The 19,891-nt window shown below is 40.3% G+C and overlaps 1 protein-coding gene and 2 long non-coding RNA genes across 3 annotated transcripts; 2 read left to right on the plus strand and 1 right to left on the minus strand.

The window, feature by feature from the left end:
- Window positions 1–1,120: 1,120 nt before the first annotated feature.
- On the plus strand, window positions 1,121–4,371 carry LOC115134920 (uncharacterized). Its single transcript, XR_010464324.1, has 4 exons — window positions 1,121–1,251; window positions 3,108–3,199; window positions 3,516–3,608; window positions 3,702–4,371. It is a non-coding gene; the product is annotated as an uncharacterized LOC115134920 (long non-coding RNA).
- Window positions 4,372–4,527: 156 nt separating this feature from the next.
- LOC115134926 (uncharacterized) lies at window positions 4,528–10,038 on the minus strand. Its single transcript, XR_003864407.2, has 2 exons — window positions 7,678–10,038; window positions 4,528–5,511 (listed from the first exon to the last, which is right to left on the minus strand). It is a non-coding gene; the product is annotated as an uncharacterized LOC115134926 (long non-coding RNA).
- A 1,137-nt stretch (window positions 10,039–11,175) lies between these two features.
- On the plus strand, window positions 11,176–18,749 carry LOC135572433 (zinc finger protein 664-like). Its single transcript, XM_065020357.1, has 2 exons — window positions 11,176–11,882; window positions 17,482–18,749. Exons 1-2 carry the CDS (start codon window positions 11,408–11,410, stop codon window positions 18,153–18,155), a joined length of 1,149 nt encoding a protein of 382 aa, XP_064876429.1. The 5' UTR covers window positions 11,176–11,407; the 3' UTR covers window positions 18,156–18,749.
- Window positions 18,750–19,891: the final 1,142 nt, after the last annotated feature.

The following is a 19,891-nucleotide window of genomic DNA, read 5'->3' on the forward strand; positions in this document are numbered from 1 at the left end:
GGGAGGCTGCGAATTTTCGCAGCTTTTTGTTAAAAATCGTGCAACATTTCAGCGCCCTGCTACTCATGCCAGGAATATAGTATATGCATATGATTAGTATGTGTGGATAGAAGACACTCAGACATTTATAAAACTGGTTAAATCACGGCTGTGACTATAACAGAACGTGCGTTTCATCGAAAAGTGCAGGAAAATCTGATCACTGAAAATTGAAAAATATATCCATGCGCCACTTCAACCAATTGATAAACGTGACCCAGACTTGTCATCAACAGTCTTGTCATTTGTCTCGGATTTGTTTCTTGGTCAAACGAAGAAGAGACAGCCCATTTCTTCAGGTCTCCGACCGGATATTTTGGTTGAGATTTACCCGGACATTATTTCCAGACGTACAGCTATAGAATATACATCGCCTCGTGATCAATTTGATCGCTTATTAACGTTTACTAATACCTAAAGTTGCATTACAAAAGTATTTCGAAGTGTTTTGTGAAAGTTTATCCTCGACTTTTTTAATTTAAAAAAATGACGTTGCGTTATCAAACTCAGTTTTTTTCTTGATTACACAGTCTTCATAGATCGATATCTAGGCTATATATGGACCGATTTAATCGAAAAAAAAAGACCCAAAGTGATGTTTATGGGACATCTAGGAGTGCCAAGAAAGAAGCTCGTCAAAGGTAATGAATGTTTTATATTTTATTTCTGCGTTTTGGGTAGCGCCGGCTACCGCAAAATCTGTCGTGTTAGGTGACGTTGCAGTATTTTGGGGGTACATGCTATCAGATAATAGCTTCTCATGCTTTCGCCGAAAAGCATTTTACACACATCAGTTCAACAACCGCAGAGTTTGTGCTTCTGTTTTTAAGACAGCATTTACTAGTGTTAATCAGGGCCCGTTCATCGTTAGAACCATCGGAGCCTTAAGATGCGTTTGGGAAACCGGGCCCAGATATCCAGTTTCCCCCTCTTCTTTCACTGAAACGTCATCGTCCTCCTCTTTAACTCTGAACAAGTCTTCTGTTATGTGTGTAAGATGGCACAGTGATGCCATCTGTTGGTAAATGTTCATTACTGCAACTCTTGTGTTGCAACTCTTGTGTTGCAGCACCCAGTACCTGGGTGCTTGAGATACCCGGATGTGTTGTGATGTACGGAACAAGACTGGTTACTCGCATCAATGCCTCGTCATTTAACATTCAAACATCTTCCTCTTCTTTAACTGAGACGTCTTTCTCTTCTTCTTTCACGGTAACAACCTCAACCTCTACTTGTTTTTGTATTGTAACAGCCTCCTCTTCCTCCTCCTCTTTCACGAGAGCTTCTTCCTCCATCTAGCAGATCTCCTCTTCTTCAACAGGAACGGGGTTAAGTTTGAGACTGGAGCTATGAGGCATGTACTGAAGTCGCTAAGTATAATTCAAAGCAGTGTCACTTTATCAGCAGCACGTCATCATTTCGTCGAACACCTGATTGGTTTGGTATTGGGCTCGTTCGACATTGCAGCCGACAGTGCAGGTGGCTGCTGACTGCTGACTGACTAATTTACAAATCACCTTGCATCATAAATAACTACTCATTATTATTTATAAATCAGTCAGCCAGTCACTGTTTACCCACAACGCAGCATGGATGTGATGCTCTTGAACACGGCCAGTGGTTTAATAGATGTCATAAAGACTTCATCTATAAAAAAATGTAGCTGTTCTAAATTCTGTGTTGCTCAAAGCCTTGAGTAATGAACCTTTTTTTTTTTTACACAATTGGCTGGTAAGAGCCAATGCTTCAGGATGCTTTGTTTCCCCATCACTAATTTTCAGCATGTTTTCTGTGAATTAGACTACGGGAGTTTTGTAACTTTTTCCACCTTGGCTTACTGTTAGTTGGCTTCTAACTGGTCTCCGGTAGTTAGTCTCGCTGACCATAACCGTGCTGGTTGGCTATGCTGGTTAGGCTAATAGCTAGTTGGCTAAATAGCTAATGTTAGCTGGCTGGCTAAGATAACTGCATATAGCTAATATTATTTGATTTTTGGTTAGATGGCATTATGTATTTCCAAAACGTTGGTTTACTTTAATCACTCAAGTCATGAGCGTAAACGATTGGTTTAATATGAAGTTCTACATTTTAAGTTATTTCTGTTGTAGTTTACATCATAGGGAATAGGCTGGTCCTCCATATTACTTCACACCTGACTTTATCATTCTTCTGAGTTCTGATTGGTTTTATGTAATAACTCCAAAAATAGAACCGTGAGGTGTAACTTTTGCAATGGGACTTCAAACATTTTTGGGGAAAAATATTTGATTTGATCTTTTAAACTTTACCGTAACTTAACCATTTTATTTCTCTCGGTCACTTTACATTTTTAGATCAAAAAGCATTTGACCTTTCCACTGCGTTAACAATGGAGGATTGGTTGATTTCCAGTTTTTAAGCATAGTATTTAAGATGATTGACTAGAAAAGTATAGTCCAACCATCGGGTAACTTGTTTCATGCTCATCAAAGGTGAGGGTGAATTTCAGATGTTCACTGCTTGTATTGAAGAAGGAGTGGAATCGATGAAGTTCGTCTGCTGTCCCCTGGATTAGATGGAACACGTCATCAATGAAGACTTTTTCAGAACCTGATGAGTTGCTAGAATGGATTGTTAGGGTTGACAATCACGTTCTTCTCAAACAACCTCACATACAGATTGGCATAATTAGATGCTATTTTTTAAACTGCAAAGACCATAATCCATTGCGCATTTTAAATGTTTTCTTTACTCAAGTATGACAATTGGGTACTTTTTACACCTGCAATGTAAAATAAACTGAAGAATGCATGATGGTTAATGCTATCTGGTATCCTTGGGACATCCCTACCCTAAACCCTAACCTTAACCCCTAACTTAACCATTTGAAATGTCAACTTCAACGGGCTAGGGGCGTCCCAAGGATGTATCTCTACCTAAAAATATATGATCTAAGTGATTGATAGTTGGTATTCAGCAGTCATAAAGCCTCATTTACTTTAATGAATTACTAAAATAGTGATTTTGTCAGACAGCAGCTCTACACTTTATTGACTGACTGATCCATTCATCCTTCCATCCCTCCTCAGCCTTCCTCTCCTCTGAGGACCCAGTGAGGCTGGAGAACATTCAGAGAGCTGTTGAGGGACTGGTTAGGAAGAACACTTCTACAGCCAGAGAGGTGAGAGGTCACACATGGTTTAGATGGTAAATATTTATCTCCCCTTAGCGGTTCATCACGTAAACAAAAGGGAATATATTCCATCATCTATGTTTATTTACATTAGTGCAAATTGCCCACTGATATTGGTGTAATTTCTCACCCCTTTTGGCTGTATGAAAGTTAATTTCCCCTCAGACACACACATTTGTTCTTTGCTATTATGAAGGTAATTTTTGTCAAATGTACTTTTCCCCACTCATTCACCCCACCTCTTTACGTTGCTTATTTATTCTCTTTATATTGAATCTCTTTTATATTGAATATTTCTATTCAGTGGCCTGACTGCATCCAGACTGTCATAGGCCCATCCTGGTAGATCTGAACCTAATGCAGCTTGGAGTGATCGGATGACAGAAGTCACATTTAGGTACCAGGTGTAACTGAGGCCATAGATGCTTCATATCTATTACTTTGCATGTTTGAAATACTATGACTGAATGTGTTTCTTTCTGTGTTGCAGGGGAAGTCAAGAAATGGAACAGCAAGGCCACAGAACATGACATAAGCAGAGCTGTGGGAGACCACCTCAAGCCCCTGGTAGAGCCGGGGGTGGTGTTTACCACTCCCCCTAGCCTTCAGCAGGCTGGAAAAGTGGAAGATATACTGAATTTATACTGTTTTTCATACTAAGATGGACCATGCACTATATTGACAAGGTTGAAGATAGCATGAAAAACAGTATAAATTCAGTCTAAGATTGACCAAGATATATGCCTTTGCACATATTTGTTTATTGGTTTAGCAAGTCTGTTGATTGGTTAGTCACTGGGTTCATTTGTTTTGCAATATGATCAAATCAAGCTTTATTTATATAGTACATTTCAGACATGGATGCAACACAATGGCTTCACAGGAAAAAAACAAATAAAAATAAACTGAAATATTTAGTACACAACAAACAGAAACTTAACTGAAAGACTGAGCATTTTAAGGAAATGTCATTGAAATATTCGATGCAACATCCAACACAATATATACGTTTGTTTAATTCCATTGTTTGTTACATTCTCCATTGAGAACCAACAAACTAAAGTCAAACTAAATGTTACATGAATTGTAAATATGAAATATCAAAAGCAAATGTGATTGGTGAGGCATGGAATAATAAAACGTATCTTTGTCAGGCTGAACATTTGAAATATGAGGTGATTTGTGTCATGTTTCTTCAGTAGTGGAATAAAGACAATTAGCATTTGAATGTTGTAAAGAAATACTGGAGTGATGTATGATTGTTCATAAAATGTATTATACTGCGTCCATGTGAATAGGCTACAAGTACGTTGAAATTAATTTATCAAGTCATTGAAAAAAGACCTGAAAATATTTACATTTAATTTTATAAACAAAACACAACATCATACAAACAACATCACATCTGCTCTTTTTTTGTTCATCACTTTTTGTTAATTTACATAAATAGTAATAGATGTAAACAGCTCGCTACATTTTGAAGTGTTGCATTTTGATTAAAGAGGGTCACCAATGTGGTAAGTGTAACACAACTCTTTTTTTGTTAGTACAGTTTTGTTAAATCACATAAATAATACTCTTTCAATTCAGAACCTGGATTTTTCCCCTGAGGCTAAAATCCATATCATGCTGAAATCAATTTATCAAATTGAACAGGGGGAAAACATTTAGGGTTCTACATCGGGGCATCATTAAAATACTCCTTCAACAATGTTAAAACATTCTACATTGTGACAATATTTCATTGATATCGTGAAACAACTCCTTCATGTATGTATTTCATGATGTTTGATTAGATATATTTTATCAGAGTATCTCTTGTCACATTGATCATAGCCATAAGGTTTCTCTCATGTGTGTGTCCGCTGGTGTTATATCAGGCTGTTTGACTTGAGTAAAACTCTTACCACATTGATTACAGTTATAAGGTTTCTCTTTTGTGTGTATTCTCTGGTATCTTCAGATAGCCAGATGTAGCAAAACTCTTCCCACATTGAGTACAGCTATATGGTTTCACTCCTGTGTATGTTATCTGGTGTGATATCAGGCCGCTTGACTGAGTAAAACTCTTCCCACATTGATCACAGACATAAGGTTTCTCTCCAGTGTGAATTCTCTGATGTATTTTAAGGTCTACTGAAGAGGTGAATCTTTCTGATCTTGAGTAACTCTTCCCACAGTCAGAGCAGTGGTGAAATTTCATCCCTGTGGGTCTCTGCAGGTGTTTCGATCTGGAGACTCTTCTCTGCCTCGTCAGCATCATGATGTTGTTGAGGATCCACGATAGTCCCGTATCTCTCCTGTGTGAACAACAAAGTCAGACAGATGGTTAAAGGCTCAAAACAGCAGAAATCCACTGTTTTTTTGAGTTAAAAGGTGATGCCCAGAGCGTACCCATGAAGTTGTACAACAATTGACGTCTGTTAAATTATTTGACAAATGTCTTAAAACAGTCAAGTGAGCAACAATTTTGTATTGTTTTCACATTAGTAGTAAAATCAATGATTGGAGGCTAGAAACAAGTTATTAAAGTTGCTGAAACTCTAAACAATGTGCCAGACAACTTTTGTTCTCCAATTTTGGCCCCTTTCTGTGTTTGCTCGTGCGGACGAGGGCGGAGCACACACAATTTGGTTGCAGAAACTCCTCCCTGCTAATGAGGAAACCACTAGTTATGGATGTAATATATCTGGTTGGAGCAAAAATGGTGAGCGAAGATTTTAATTTTTCACAATGTATACTGAATATTACAGCTCACTATCAGAGCAAGATCAGAATGCTACTCAAGGAAACTCATTTTAAGCTGTGTCGCTATTTACTAAATCACCACCGTGGGGGAAAACTCAGGGGAGGTGTCATAGGCTGACAGCAAAAATAGCCTCCATTTACAGGTTAAATATGAGTGCATTTCACACTACTTTTGGATTATAATTGTCAGGCTCGCTTGAATCTCCTGCTCTGTGTAATGTTTGTCTCAAATCAACTGCTTCATACTTAAAAAACACTTCAACCAGTAAAATGCTCTTTGGCTAGCTTTTCCATCAGCCTGACAATGAGGGTTTGTAAACTAAGTGTTTGCCAAATTGGCCCATAACAACAACATAGACCTACTGTAAGACCCCTAACTTCACCTAACAATAACATACACCTACTGTAGGACCCATAACTTCACCTAACATAGACCTACTGTAGGACCCATAACTTCACCTAATACCATAGACCGAGGACTATAAATCATTTAATATTTCAGGTGAAACATGGAAACTAAAATGTCTTTGTCATGACATTTCATAACCTGATCACCAGATAATTTTTTGAATAATCCCACTAGGCTACTCTGTAATGTGTTGTCATTCTAAATGTCCTGAATAAAGGAAAATAGCTCTGTCTGTTGTTCAATAGCCTATCCATCAAGGAACCGTTCTCTACACATTATGAGCTAAGTATCTCTATGCGCAAACAGACTAACGAGATGATACTGTAAATCAAGCAGACAATAACACATTATAAACATCAATTTGTTAGGGATGTTGGATCCAACGTGGAGCACGTCATAACTGTCTTTACCAGAGTAATGAATGAAGAAGCGATTTGGTTGTTGTTGCATGTCGTGATGTTTGTCATGTGACTGTCATTCAGAAAATGATTTCCTGGTTCAGCTGATGATAGTTGAACATGTGACTGTAACTAAATAGCTACAGTATTAAGAATAATGTGTAATTATTGAAAAACCACATTAATGACAGTATCCATTTGGGTGTTGTCAATAAAGTTAAGGTGACTCTCGGTTAGAACCATTGGATTTTGCAAACTCAAATGATTTAGGATTTCTGTGCCCATGAAAACTGTTTTCCCAGCATAATATAAGGCGAACACTAAATGTTATGTAGGTAAAGTGCATTTCAGATATCGGAATACAAAAAAACTGTACGAACAGAAAAATAACCTAAACCACAAGAGGTAAGCTCACTGGAGGAGCTTACCAAGTAGACATTGAATGTTCCCGAGTGGCCTAGTTACAGTTCAGACTTAAATCGTATTGAAAGTCTATGGTAAGACTTGAAAATGGCTTTCTAGTAATGATCAACAACCAACTTGACACAACAGGAAGGATTTTAAAAAGAATAATGAATATTCACACTTAGATCAGTCGCCTATTGGATGACATCACAACTTCCCATCAAGCCAACTCCTTGAAGGCCTTACTATGACATCACTCACTCCTTCTAGTTTCCAGTTGTCTAAAAAAACACTATTTTGTTCAAAACATTTATTTGTTTCCCTTTAGTGTGTTTATACTTTACTGTATTTATATGTCACTTTTCAACAGGAAAATGTGAAAAATCACTGGAGGACGTCATGAACAATTCATACAGTACAAAAACATATTCAAGTGTAAAACGCCCTTTTAAAAATCACACATTACTTCAACAACTGCAGTTTGTGCCCTATTTTTAAGATATTACTCAATGTATTAACTGGTGTTAATCAGTTCTCCAGTCTTCTCTTCTTCGCCCTCCTCTAATGTGACAGTAATCTCCCCCTCCTCATCCTTCATTCCAAAAACGTCTTCATCTTCTTTCACTTCATCCTCCACTCCAAAAACCAAATCTTCCTCTTCTTGTTTTACTGTAACATCCTGTTCTTCCTTCTCCTCTTTCACAACAATGTTCAGCCCCAGATATTCTTTCTCCGTCCAGCAGACCCTAACTCTTCTTTAACAGGAGGGGAGTAGTGTAGGGAGCTCATGGTCGGGGATGTTAGCTAGCTATCTATCATTAGCGACTAGGCTAGTGCTAACTTAACCAGCCAGCTACTATAGCTGACTCATAACGTAATATTAAATTAAATAGGTTAACAAGTAGATACAACAGAGGAGTGTCTAAAACACAGTAGTTAATATACACCTAAAGCGAATAAATAGCTTGAATCGTTCGGCTATGTTGGTTAGCAAGCTACCGAGGTGTTTGACGAGCTGTTTCTGAAGAACCGTCCACTAGATTATACGTAACGCTGGCAACGTCGCCTGAAAGACGCACATCGCCGTCTGCTGACTGGAGGGGAAACGCAGTTGAGGATCACATTTTATTTTCAGACAAAGATTATTTTAAATGGATTTAATTAAATAATACTATTATATTGAGACATACAAAAGACAGGAATGTGTTGATTGATTAGTGCTTTTTTTTTACTACAACATATTTAAGGCAGTTTCATTAAGTCATACTAAATCTAAATAAGTAGCAAGCTACTGTCGGTCTATACTGCTCCTACATCATGTAACAATACATCATGTAGATGCATATAATGAACAGAGTAGGTAAATACTGCTCCAACATGGTGTACCAACATTCCTTCCCACTGTTTCCGCATTGTATTACGTTAGCCTTGTTATAAAAATAATTTAAAATACATTTCAAAAGTTTGGGGTCACTTAGAAATGTCCTTGTTTTTGAAAGAAAATCATGTTTTTTAATTTATAATTTATAAAAACCTGTTTTTGCTTTTTAATATGGGGTATTGTGATGTCATTATGGGGTATTGTGATGTCATTGTGGGGTATTGTCATGTCATTATTGGGTATTATGTGTAGATTGATGAGGGGGAAAAAATATTTAATCCATGTAAGAATAAGGCGTAACAAAATGTAGAAAGGGTGAAGGGGTCTGAATACTTCCTGAATGCTCTGTATATATAGGGGCAGTACTCAGTGACATCACTTCATGAAACAGGAGGTACAAATATTTGACTCCAAACCAACAACAGTAGTTACTAAAACATAAATTGCTAATGTATGATGTAATGTCAATTTTATACATTTCTATCCCAGGACCCCTCAATTTTCAAATTCTCCAAAAATCTGCTGTGGATTACCGTGAATCCCATGCCTTTATCACTGAGTGTATTACACGGAGTGTAATGTAAACACACCAGCAGCTCAGCAGTCTAAGGTACGGCATCTCAGTGCTAGGGGCCTCACTAACATAACAAGCTGTGACTTGGAGTCGCATAGGGCAGTCCACAATTGGCCCAGCATCATCTGGGTTAGGGTTTGGCCGGGGTAGGCCGTAAATGTAACTAAGAATTTGTTCTTAACTGACTTGCCTCGTTAAATAAAGGTTACATATATTTAAAAAATATAACTTCATTACACCGTTACACTGGCATACAAACTCAGTAGAACAGAGTTGATCATCATACAGCCCTTGGTTTCGACTCTGTCAATCACCATATTCTTATATCAGACTCAGTAGCCTCGGTTTTTCGGATGACTGCCTTGCCTGGTTCACCAATTACTTTGCAGACAGAGTTCAGTGTGTCAAATCGGAGGGCATGCTGTCCGGTCCTCTGGCAGTCTCTATGGGGGTGCCACAGGGTTCAATTCTCGGGCCGACTCTTTTCTCTGTATATATCAATGATGTTGCTCTTGCTGCGGGCGATTCCCTGATCCACCTCTACGCAGACGACACCATTCTATATACTTTCGGCCCGTCATTGGACACTGTGCTATCTAACCTCCAAACGAGCTTCAATGCCATACAGCACTCCTTCCGTGGCCTCCAACTGCTCTGAAACGCGAGTAAAACCAAATGCATGCTTTTCAACCGATCGCTGCCTGCACCCGCATGCCCGACTAGCATCACCACCCTGGATGGTTCCGACCTTGAATATGTGGACATCTATAAGTACCTAGGTGTCTGGCTAGACTGCAAACTCTCCTTCCAGACTCACATCAAACATCTCCAATCGAAAATCAAATCAAGAGTCGGCTTTCTATTCCGCAACAAAGCCTCCTTCACCCACGCCGCCAAGCTTACCCTAGTAAAACTGACTATCCTACCGATCCTCGACTTCGGCGATGTCATCTACAAAATGGCTTCCAACACTCTACTCAGCAAACTGGATGCAGTCTATCACAGTGCCATCCGTTTTGTCACCAAAGCACCTTATACCACCCACCACTGCGACTTGTATGCTCTAGTCGGCTGGCCCTCGCTACATATTCGTCGCCAGACCCACTGGCTCAGGTCATCTACAAGTCCATGCTAGGTAAAGCTCCGCCTTATCTCAGTTCACTGGTCACGATGGCAACACCCATCCGTAGCACGCGCTCCAGCAGGTGTATCTCACTGATCATCCCTAAAGCCAACACCTCATTTGGCCGCCTTTCGTTCCAGTACTCTGCTGCCTGTGACTGGAACGAACTGCAAAAATCGCTGAAGTTGGAGACTTTTATCTCCCTCACCAACTTCAAACATCAGCTATCCGAGCAGCTAACCGATCGCTGCAGCTGTACATAGTCTATTGGTAAATAGCCCACCCATTTTCACCTACCTCATTCCCATACTGTTTTTATACTGTTTTTTATTTATTTTTTATTTACTTTTCTGCTCTTTTGCACACCAATATCTCTACCTGTACATGACCATCTGATCATTTATCACTCCAGTGTTAATCTGCAAAATTGTATTATTCGCCTACCTCCTCATGCCTTTTGCACACATTGTATATAGACTGCCCATTTTTTTTCTACTGTGTTATTGACTTGTTAATTGTTTACTCCATGTGTAACTCTGTGTTGTCTGTTCACACTGCTATGCTTTATCTTGGCCAGGTCGCAGTTGCAAATGAGAACTTGTTCTCAACTAGCCTACCTGGTTAAATAAAGGTGAAATATATATATTTTTTTTAATAAAATAAAAAAAATCCATATGACGTGAAGAAATACTGCATTGTGGGTAGTTTGGAAGAGTTCACAAAATAAGTTAATAAATATGTAATAACGCAAAAACATAACTGTTTGTACTTATAGGTAACCATAACGTGTCTACAACTGGCTTACTAAGTCTTTAACCACACGGTATTGTTACTCTGGTGAGTAAAAACTCGTGCTTCCTACACTTAACTTGTCTGGGAATTTAAGGCAATGCTGCTGGTGTGACGTGTAATCTAGTGGACGGAACGCGTCTTTAAACAGCAGCAACAGTTCGTCAGCCAGCTCGGTAGCTTGCTAGACAAAATAGGCGAACCAATAAAGCTCTTTAAACGGTTTAGTGTATATTAGCCACAGTGTTTTAAACCCACTTATGTCGTCTCGTTAGTTATCCGATTTAATTTCATATTTACTGTGTTGTTATTAGTCAGCTAGCGGGCTGGTTAAGTTAGCATTAGCCTAGCTAGCTAACATCTCCAACCATGAGGTTACTAAGCTACCCTCCTTCTAAAGAGGAGGAAGATATCACAGTAAAACAAGAAGAAGAGGGTGAGGCCGTTACTGTGAAAGAAGAGGAAGATGCGTTCAGAGTGAAAGAGGAGGAGGATGTTACAGTAAAAGGAGAGGAGGAAGAGAAAGAGGGTCTGTGGCTGAACATTGTCGTGAAAGAGGAGGATGGAGAGAAGGATGTTACAATACAAAAACAAGTAGAGGGTGAGGCTGTTACAGTGAAAGAAGAGGGAGACGCGTTCAGAGTGAAAGAGGAGGATGTTACAGTAAAAGGAGAGGATGAAGCAGTTTATGGAGTGAAGGAGGAGGGAGGGGAGATGACTGTTACATCGGAAGAGGAGGAGGAAACTGGATATCTGGGCCCGGTTTCCCAAACACATCTTAAGGCATCCAACAACGAATTTAGCCATAAGATGGTTTTGAGAAACCGTTCCCTGATTAACACTAGTAAGTACTGTCTTAAAAAAGAGGCACAAACTCTGCAGTTGAACTGATGTTTGGGTTTAAGGTGGAAATCTGTAATTGCTACATCCATATTGTGACTTTTAATTATTATTATTTTTAAAGCCATTGATTCTTGAAGAATATAACACATGCCTCATGAGCTTAGTTCAACTGTTGAACACCAAATAAGCTTTTTTTTACTATAATGTTTAGAAACAATGTAAATCAACACTGTATAGCCTCAACATGGTTAAAACTATAATGTTGATATCATGGATGGTCAGTCCTTGCATCCATAGGTCTGTCTGTCTGTAGTTACATTTCTCCAACCCCATAATCATTTTATTACCAAAACAGTGGTGGAATGACAGATTTGTTATTATTTGAACTGCAGATTGCTGGGTTGTGTGGGATTTTTAAACGGCAACAAAATGGCTGCCCATAGACATGGTTTGGTAAACAGCTGAGGGATGGGGGAAGGAGAAGTGTAACCACTCTCAAATTCATAGAGAAAGATATTGTAGTCACTGTAACCCAACAGCTATCGACCTCGTCAAGAAGTTCAGACATCTTGGCGTAACAGTTATAAGGTGCTGACTTGACAGTCGCTGGACCCAGGTTTGAGTTCAGCTCAGGGCTACCCATCCATAATGTCATAATGATAGTTTAACCAGGTTTCTAGGATAAATAGTATATTCTAGAATTCATCCATGATGTCATAATGATAGTTTAACCAGGTTTCTAGGCTATATATTATGTTCTATAATTGCCTGTGTAGATTTCCTGTGGGGGTCAACTTTTTAGAGCTGTTGATAAGTCATTTTATAATATTCAGCCAATTTTTTTTCATGCCCTTACATTAAAGGCAAGACATACCTAGATTCAATTACATTCATGAATTGGTTTGAAACCTTTGTTTTAAACCCTTCTCAAAGTTGGTGCCTTGACGGATTTATACAAAATGGTTTGTCATGAAACACTATTTTTATTTAATTTAAATGTAACCTTTATTTAACTAGGCAAGTCAGTTAAGAACAAATTCTTGTTTACAATGACTGGCTACCCTGGACGACGCTGGACCAATTGTGCGCCGCCCTATGGGACTCCCAATCACAGCCGGTTGTGATACAGCCTGGATTTGAACCAGTGTGTCTGTAGTAACACCTCAAGCACTGAGATGCAGTGTTTGCTGTGCCACTCGGGAGCCCCAGAATCATGTTCCAGTGCTGTCCCCAACTGAAATACATCTTGGTCAACCAAGAGTCATCTGTTCTTTCTACCAATCGCCCCATGTGTTTTTATAAAATCTATATGTACTGAACTTCTCTGATGCTTTAAGCACGCTGTTTGATTAAATAAATTATACACACAAAGGACTAGAGAAAGCCAGTCGTCACTATAACCTGACGAGAGGGAGCCGGTCGTCACTATAACCCGACCAGAGGGAGCCGGTCGTCAACATAACCCGACCAGAGGTAGCCGGTCGTCAACATAACCCGACCAGAGGTAGCCGGTCGTCAACATAACCCGACCAGAGGTAGCCGGTCGTCAACATAACCCGACCAGAGGTAGCCTGTCGTCAACATAACCCGACCAGAGGGAGCCGGTCGTCAACATATCCCGACCAGAGGGAGCCCCCCCCCTGCTCCTGGACTTCGTAAATTCTGCCGTTCTGCTCCTGAAATGTTCAGTAATAGACGACACCAGCAGTCGACAACCTTTTCCAGTTGGAGTGCCAATTTATCTGACCATTTCTACCAATCTGTGCCAGTTATGATTTTCATATGCACATTTTCGTGGAACAGTTTAATTTAAATTATAATAGTATCTCAAAATAATTGTCTGTTATTAATCTACATTCTATCTAAATGAAAATTATACACATCTAAAAGTAACTTTTATTGCCAATGCCAACTATGTAAAAACAAAATAGCCTACATAAAGCCAACAAATGAAAACATGGCATTCTGCAGGTAGAAAATATCCTGATAAAAAAATATATCCTAGAAATCACATTGGCTGCACATGGCCTGTCTACAACAAACTTGAAACACTGAATCAACTATCAACTGGGTCAGGAAACTCTGGTAGCAAGCTTGCAACATTGTATAAAATATTCTAGGCCCTCAGTTTCCTGCTCCATTGAGTTCTGGACAGTAATCAGGTATTTTATGACATTTCCACCGGATCAGAGCATTACATTTTTCCCTTTTCTGCCGAGTGGTTATCGAAAGAGCGAGTTGGAAATATTTTTTAAAATACTTAGAGGAACTGTTGTCATTCGCAATTGATTTTGATTAGACTTTGTTTACTTGCTGTTTGGAGGTGAAAAAATACTTTGAGAAGCTCCACAACTCATTAGTGGTGGTGCATTAAGACAATCAGAAATAATATCAGACATCCCCAAATGGGCACATTTATAGGCCTACATTTGTGTGCATGCCAGGTAGACTAGTCCTACTACGAAATGCGTAATCAGGTGTGCGTCCTTACTCAACATTGACAGGAGTTTTTCAAACAAAAGACAATGAATAAATTGACAAAACTGATGCATCTTGCGGGGTAAGGTCTGGGTGGTCTGCCAGGAGCCGTTTCATTTAGTATCCGTTTGGGTCGGTTGGGGGATGATTGTATTGATTGAAGTTGACCGACTGAAAGGGAGTGTAACTTTGATTATAATTACTCTTCCCTTAAGGAGGGAATCGAGGTTCAACACCTGTTTGTCCCCTCCCTTTCCTGGGTTGGTGAAGAGCAGCATTACATTTTAAGGAATAAATCTAAGCCTCACTCTCATCACCTGTGGACGGTGGTGCTTCCAGCGAGGCTTGGATTTAATAGTATGTTGTACCTAGTTTCCCTCCTTCGGGGAACAGTAGTTATAGTCATAACGTATTGTCATATGATGAACTTCAATTTAAATACGGGATCTTACTATCGGACAGTTTTTTTGTATTCTGAAATGCACTCAAACTATGTGTCATTTAGTGGCTCCTTATGTTATGCTGGGAAAACAGTTTTCATGGGCACAGAAATACTAAATCATTTCAGAGTTTGCTAAATCCCAATGGTTTTTATCATAATCGTCTTGTAATCCAAGATGGCGTAGCATTAAGATGTGTTTGTTCTAAATGGTATGTATTTTTTTGTATATATTGCAATATATTTCAATCTTTTTCCCTTTTTAAATTAAATATACCTTCCGGCAACATGCCTCACCCATTTTGATACGGATCTGCTATTTTTTTTTACCTACTAGCTAGAACCTCCATCAGCAGCTAGCCATCAGAAGCTAACCAGCTAATTAGCTACTAGCTATTTAGTCATTGTTAGCCACTGCTAGCGGCCTTTACCTTTTTAGCTCAGACACCAGCCGCTTTTAGCCTGGATAATACCTGCCAGTCTGCACAGCGCGATATCAATCCTGAGCATATCGGACTGTTTTCCCCCACTACATCATAAAAATACATAAAAAGGCCTTACAAATATAATCCAAAGTAGTGTGAAATGTACTCATAAGCAACCTGGAAATGGAGGTTACTCCACTGAGTTTTTCCCCATTCACATTTAGAATACATTGTGAAAAACTAAAATCTTTGCTCACCATCTTTGCTCCAGGCAGATATAGTACATCCATAACTATCAGTTTCCTCATTAGCAGGGAGGAGTTTCTGCTATCAAATTACCCTCGTGCCACAATTTTAGCAAACACACAAAGAGGCCAACAGTGGGGCAGAAAAGTATTTAGTCAGCCACCAATTGTGCAAGTTCTCCCACTTAAAAAGATGAGAGAGGCCTGTAATTTTCATCATAGGTACACTTAAACTAGGACAGACAAAATGAGAGAGAAAAAATCCAGAAAATCACATTGTAGGATTTTTAATGAATTTATTTGCAAATTATGGTGGAAAATAAGTATTTGGTCACCTACAAACAAGCAAGATTTCTGGCTCTCGCAGACCTGTAACTTCTTCTTTAAGAGGCTCCTCTGTCCTCCACTCGTTACCTGTATTAATGGCACCTGTTTGAACTTGTTAGCAGTATAAAAGACACCTGTCCACAACCTCAAACAGTCACACTCCAAACTCCACTATGGCCAAGACCAAAGAGCTGTCAAAGGACACCAGAAACAAAATTGTAGACCTGCACCAGGCTGGGAAGACTGAATCTGCAATAGGTAAGCAGCTTGGTTTGAAGAAATCAACTGTGGGAGCAATTATTAGGAAATGGAAGACATACATGACCACTGATAATCTCCCTCGATCTGGGGCTCCATGCAAGATCTCACCCCGTGGGGTCAAAATGATCACAAGAACGGTGAGCAAAAATCCCAGAACCACACGGGTGGACCTAGTGAATGACTTGCAGAGAGCTGGGAACAAAGTAACAAAGCCTACCATCAGTAACACACTACGCCGCCAGGGACTCAAATCCTGCAGTGCCAGACGTGTCCCCCTGCTTAAGCCAGTACATGTCCAGGCCCGTCTGAAGTTTGCTAGAGAGCATTTGGATGATCCAGAAGAAGATTGGGAGAATGTCATATGGTCAGATGAAACCAAAATATAACTTTTTGGTAAAAACTCCACTCGTCGTGTTTGGAGGACAAAGAATGCTGAGTTGCATCCAATGAACACCATACCTACTGTGAAGCATGGGGGTGGAAACATCATGCGTTGGGGCTGTTTTTCTGCAAAGGGACGAGGACGACTGATCCGTGTAAAGGAAGAATGAATGGGGCCATGTATCGTGAGATTTTGAGTGAAAACCTCCTTCCATTAGCAAGGGCATTGAAGATGAAACATGGCTGGGTCTTTCAGCATGACAATGATCCCAAACACACCGCCCGGGCAACGAAGGAGTGGCTTCGTAAGAAGCATTTCAAGGTCCTGGAATGGCCTAGCCAGTCTCCAGATCTCAACCCCATAGAAAATCTTCGGAGGGAGTTGAAAGTCTGTGTTGCCCAGCAACAGCCCCAAAACATCACTGCTCTAGAGGAAATCTACATGGAGGAATGGGACAAAATACCAGCAACAGTGTGTGAAAACCTTGTGAAGACTTACAGATAATGTTTGACCTCTGTCATTGCCAACAAAGAGTATATAACAAAGTATTGAGATAAACTTTTGTTATTGACCAAATACTTATTTTCCACCATAATTTGCAAATAAATTCATTGAAAATCCTACAATGTGATTTTCTGGATTTTTTTCTAATTTTGTCTGTCATAGTTGAAGTGTGCCTATGAAGAAAATTACAGGCCTCTCAACTTTTTAAGTGGGAGAACTTGCACAATTGGTGGCTGACTAAATACTTTTTTCCCCCACTGTATATTGGAGACCAAAAGTCACCTGGCACACTGTTTAGGGTTTCAACAACATGAATAACTTATTTCTAGGCTACAATCATCGATGTTACTACTAATGTGAAAACAAGACAAAATATGACTATTCTTGCTCATTTTAAGACAATTGTAAAATAATGTTAACATTCATTACAGACGTCAATTGTTGTACAAAATCATGGCTACGCTGTTGGCATCACCTTTGCAGTGGATTACCGCTGTTGTGGGCCTTTAGTCATCTGTCTGACTTTGTTGTTCACACAGGAGAGAGACGGGACTATTGTGGATCATCTGGGGAGCCTCAACAACTTCATGATGCTGATGAGGCAGATAAGAGTCTCTCCAGATCAGAACACCTCAAGAAACACCTGCAGAGATCCACAGGGAAGAGAACTCACTGCTGCTCTGACTGTGGGAAGAGATTCACCTCATCAGGCATTAAAATTCATCAGAGGATCCACACTGGAGAGAAACCTTATAGCTGTGGTCAATGTGGGAAGAGATTTACTACATCTGGTTCTCTGACTCTACACCAGAGAATACACACAGGAGAGAAACCTTATATCTGTGGTCAATGTGGGAAGAGTTTTACCTCATCTAGCAGTTTGACTCAACACCAGAGAATACACACAGGAGATAAACCTTATAGCTGTGTTCAATGTGGGAAGAGTTTTACTGAGTCTGGTGGTCTGACTATACACCAGAGAACACACACAGGAGAGAAACCTTATAGGTGTGATCAATGTGGGAAGAGTTTTGGTCAATCTGGTCATCTGACAGTGCACCAGAGAATACACACAGGAGAGAACTCCTATAACTGTGATCAATGTGGTAAGAGTTTTATTACATCTAGCAATCTGACTCTACACCAGAGAACACACACAGGAGAGAAATCTCATAGCTGTTTATTTATTTATTTTTATTTCACCTTTATTTAACCAGGTAGGCTAGTTGAGAACAAGTTCTCATTTGCAACTGCGACCTGGCCAAGATAAAGCATAGCAGTGTGAACAGACAACACAGAGTTACACATGGAGTAAGCAATTAACAAGTCAATAACACAGTAGAAATAAAATGGGCAGTCTATATACAATGTGTGCAAAAGGCATGAGGAGGTAGGCGAATAATACAGTTTTGCAGATTAACACTGGGGTGATAAAAGATCAGATGGTCATGTACAGGTAGAGATATTGGTGTGCAAAAGAGCAGAAAAGTAAATAAATAAATAAATAAAATTTAAAAAAAACAGTATAAAAACAGTATGGGGATGAGGTAGGTGAAAATGGGTGGGCTATTTACCAATAGACTATGTACAGCTGCAGCGATCGGTTAGCTGCTCGGATAGCTGATGTTTGAAGTTGGTGAGGGAGATAAAAGTCTCCAACTTCAGCGATTTTTGCAGTTCATTCCAGTCACAGGCAGCAGAGTACTGGAACGAAAGGCGGCCAAATGAGGTGTTGGCTTTAGGGATGATCAGTGAGATACACCTGCTGGAGCGTGTGCTACGGATGGGTGTTGCCATCGTGACCAGTGAACTGAGATAAGGCGGAGCTTTACCTAGCATGGACTTGTAGATGACCTGGAGCCAGTGGGTCTGGCGACGAATATGTAGCAAGCCGACTAGAGCATACAAGTCGCAGTGGTGGGTGGTATAAGGTGCTTTGGTGACAAAACGGATGGCACTATGATAGACTGCATCCAGTTTGCTGAGTAGAGTGTTGGAAGCCATTTTGTAGATGACATCGCCGAAATCGAGGATCGGTAGGATAGTCAGTTTTACTAGGGTAAGCTTGGCGGCGTGAGTGAAGGAGGCTTTGTTGCGGAATAGAAAGCCGACTCTTGATTTGATTTTCGATTGGAGATGTTTGATGTGAGTCTGGAAGGAGAGTTTGCAGTCTAGCCAGACACCTAGGTACTTATAGATGTCCACATATTCAAGGTCGGAACCATCCAGGGTGGTGATGCTAGTCGGGCATGCGGGTGCAGGCAGCGATCGGTTGAAAAGCATGCATTTGGTTTTACTCATGTTTAAGAGCAGTTGGAGGCCACGGAAGGAGTGCTGTATGGCATTGAAGCTCGTTTGAGGTTAGATAGCACAGTGTCCAATGACGGGCCGAAAGTATATAGAATGGTGTCGTCTGCGTAGAGGTGGATCAGGGAATCGCCCGCAGCAAGAGCAACATCATTGATATATACAGAGAAAAGAGTCGGCCCGAGAATTGAACCCTGTGGCACCCCCCATAGAGACTGCCAGAGGACCGGACAGCATGCCCTCCGATTTGACACACTGAACTCTGTCTGCAAAGTAATTGGTGAACCAGGCAAGGCAGTCATCCGAGAAACCGAGGCTACTGAGTCTGCCGATAAGAATATGGTGATTGACAGAGTCGAAAGCCTTGGCGAGGTCGATGAAGACGGCTGCACAGTACTGTCTTTTATCGATAGCGGTTATGATATCGTTTAGTACCTTGAGCGTGGCTGAGGTGCACCCATGACCGCTCGGAAACCAGATTGCACAGCGGAGAAGGTACGGTGGGATTCGAGATGGTCAGTGACCTGTTTGTTGACTTGGCTTTCGAAGACCTTAGATAGGCAGGGCAGGATGGATATAGGTCTATAGCAGTTTGGGTCCAGGGTGTCTCCCCCTTTGAAGAGGGGGATGACTGCGGCAGCT

The sequence above is a fragment of the Oncorhynchus nerka genome, linkage group LG2 (assembly GCF_034236695.1).
Source record: "Oncorhynchus nerka isolate Pitt River linkage group LG2, Oner_Uvic_2.0, whole genome shotgun sequence".
Taxonomy (NCBI): Eukaryota; Metazoa; Chordata; class Actinopteri; order Salmoniformes; family Salmonidae; genus Oncorhynchus; species Oncorhynchus nerka.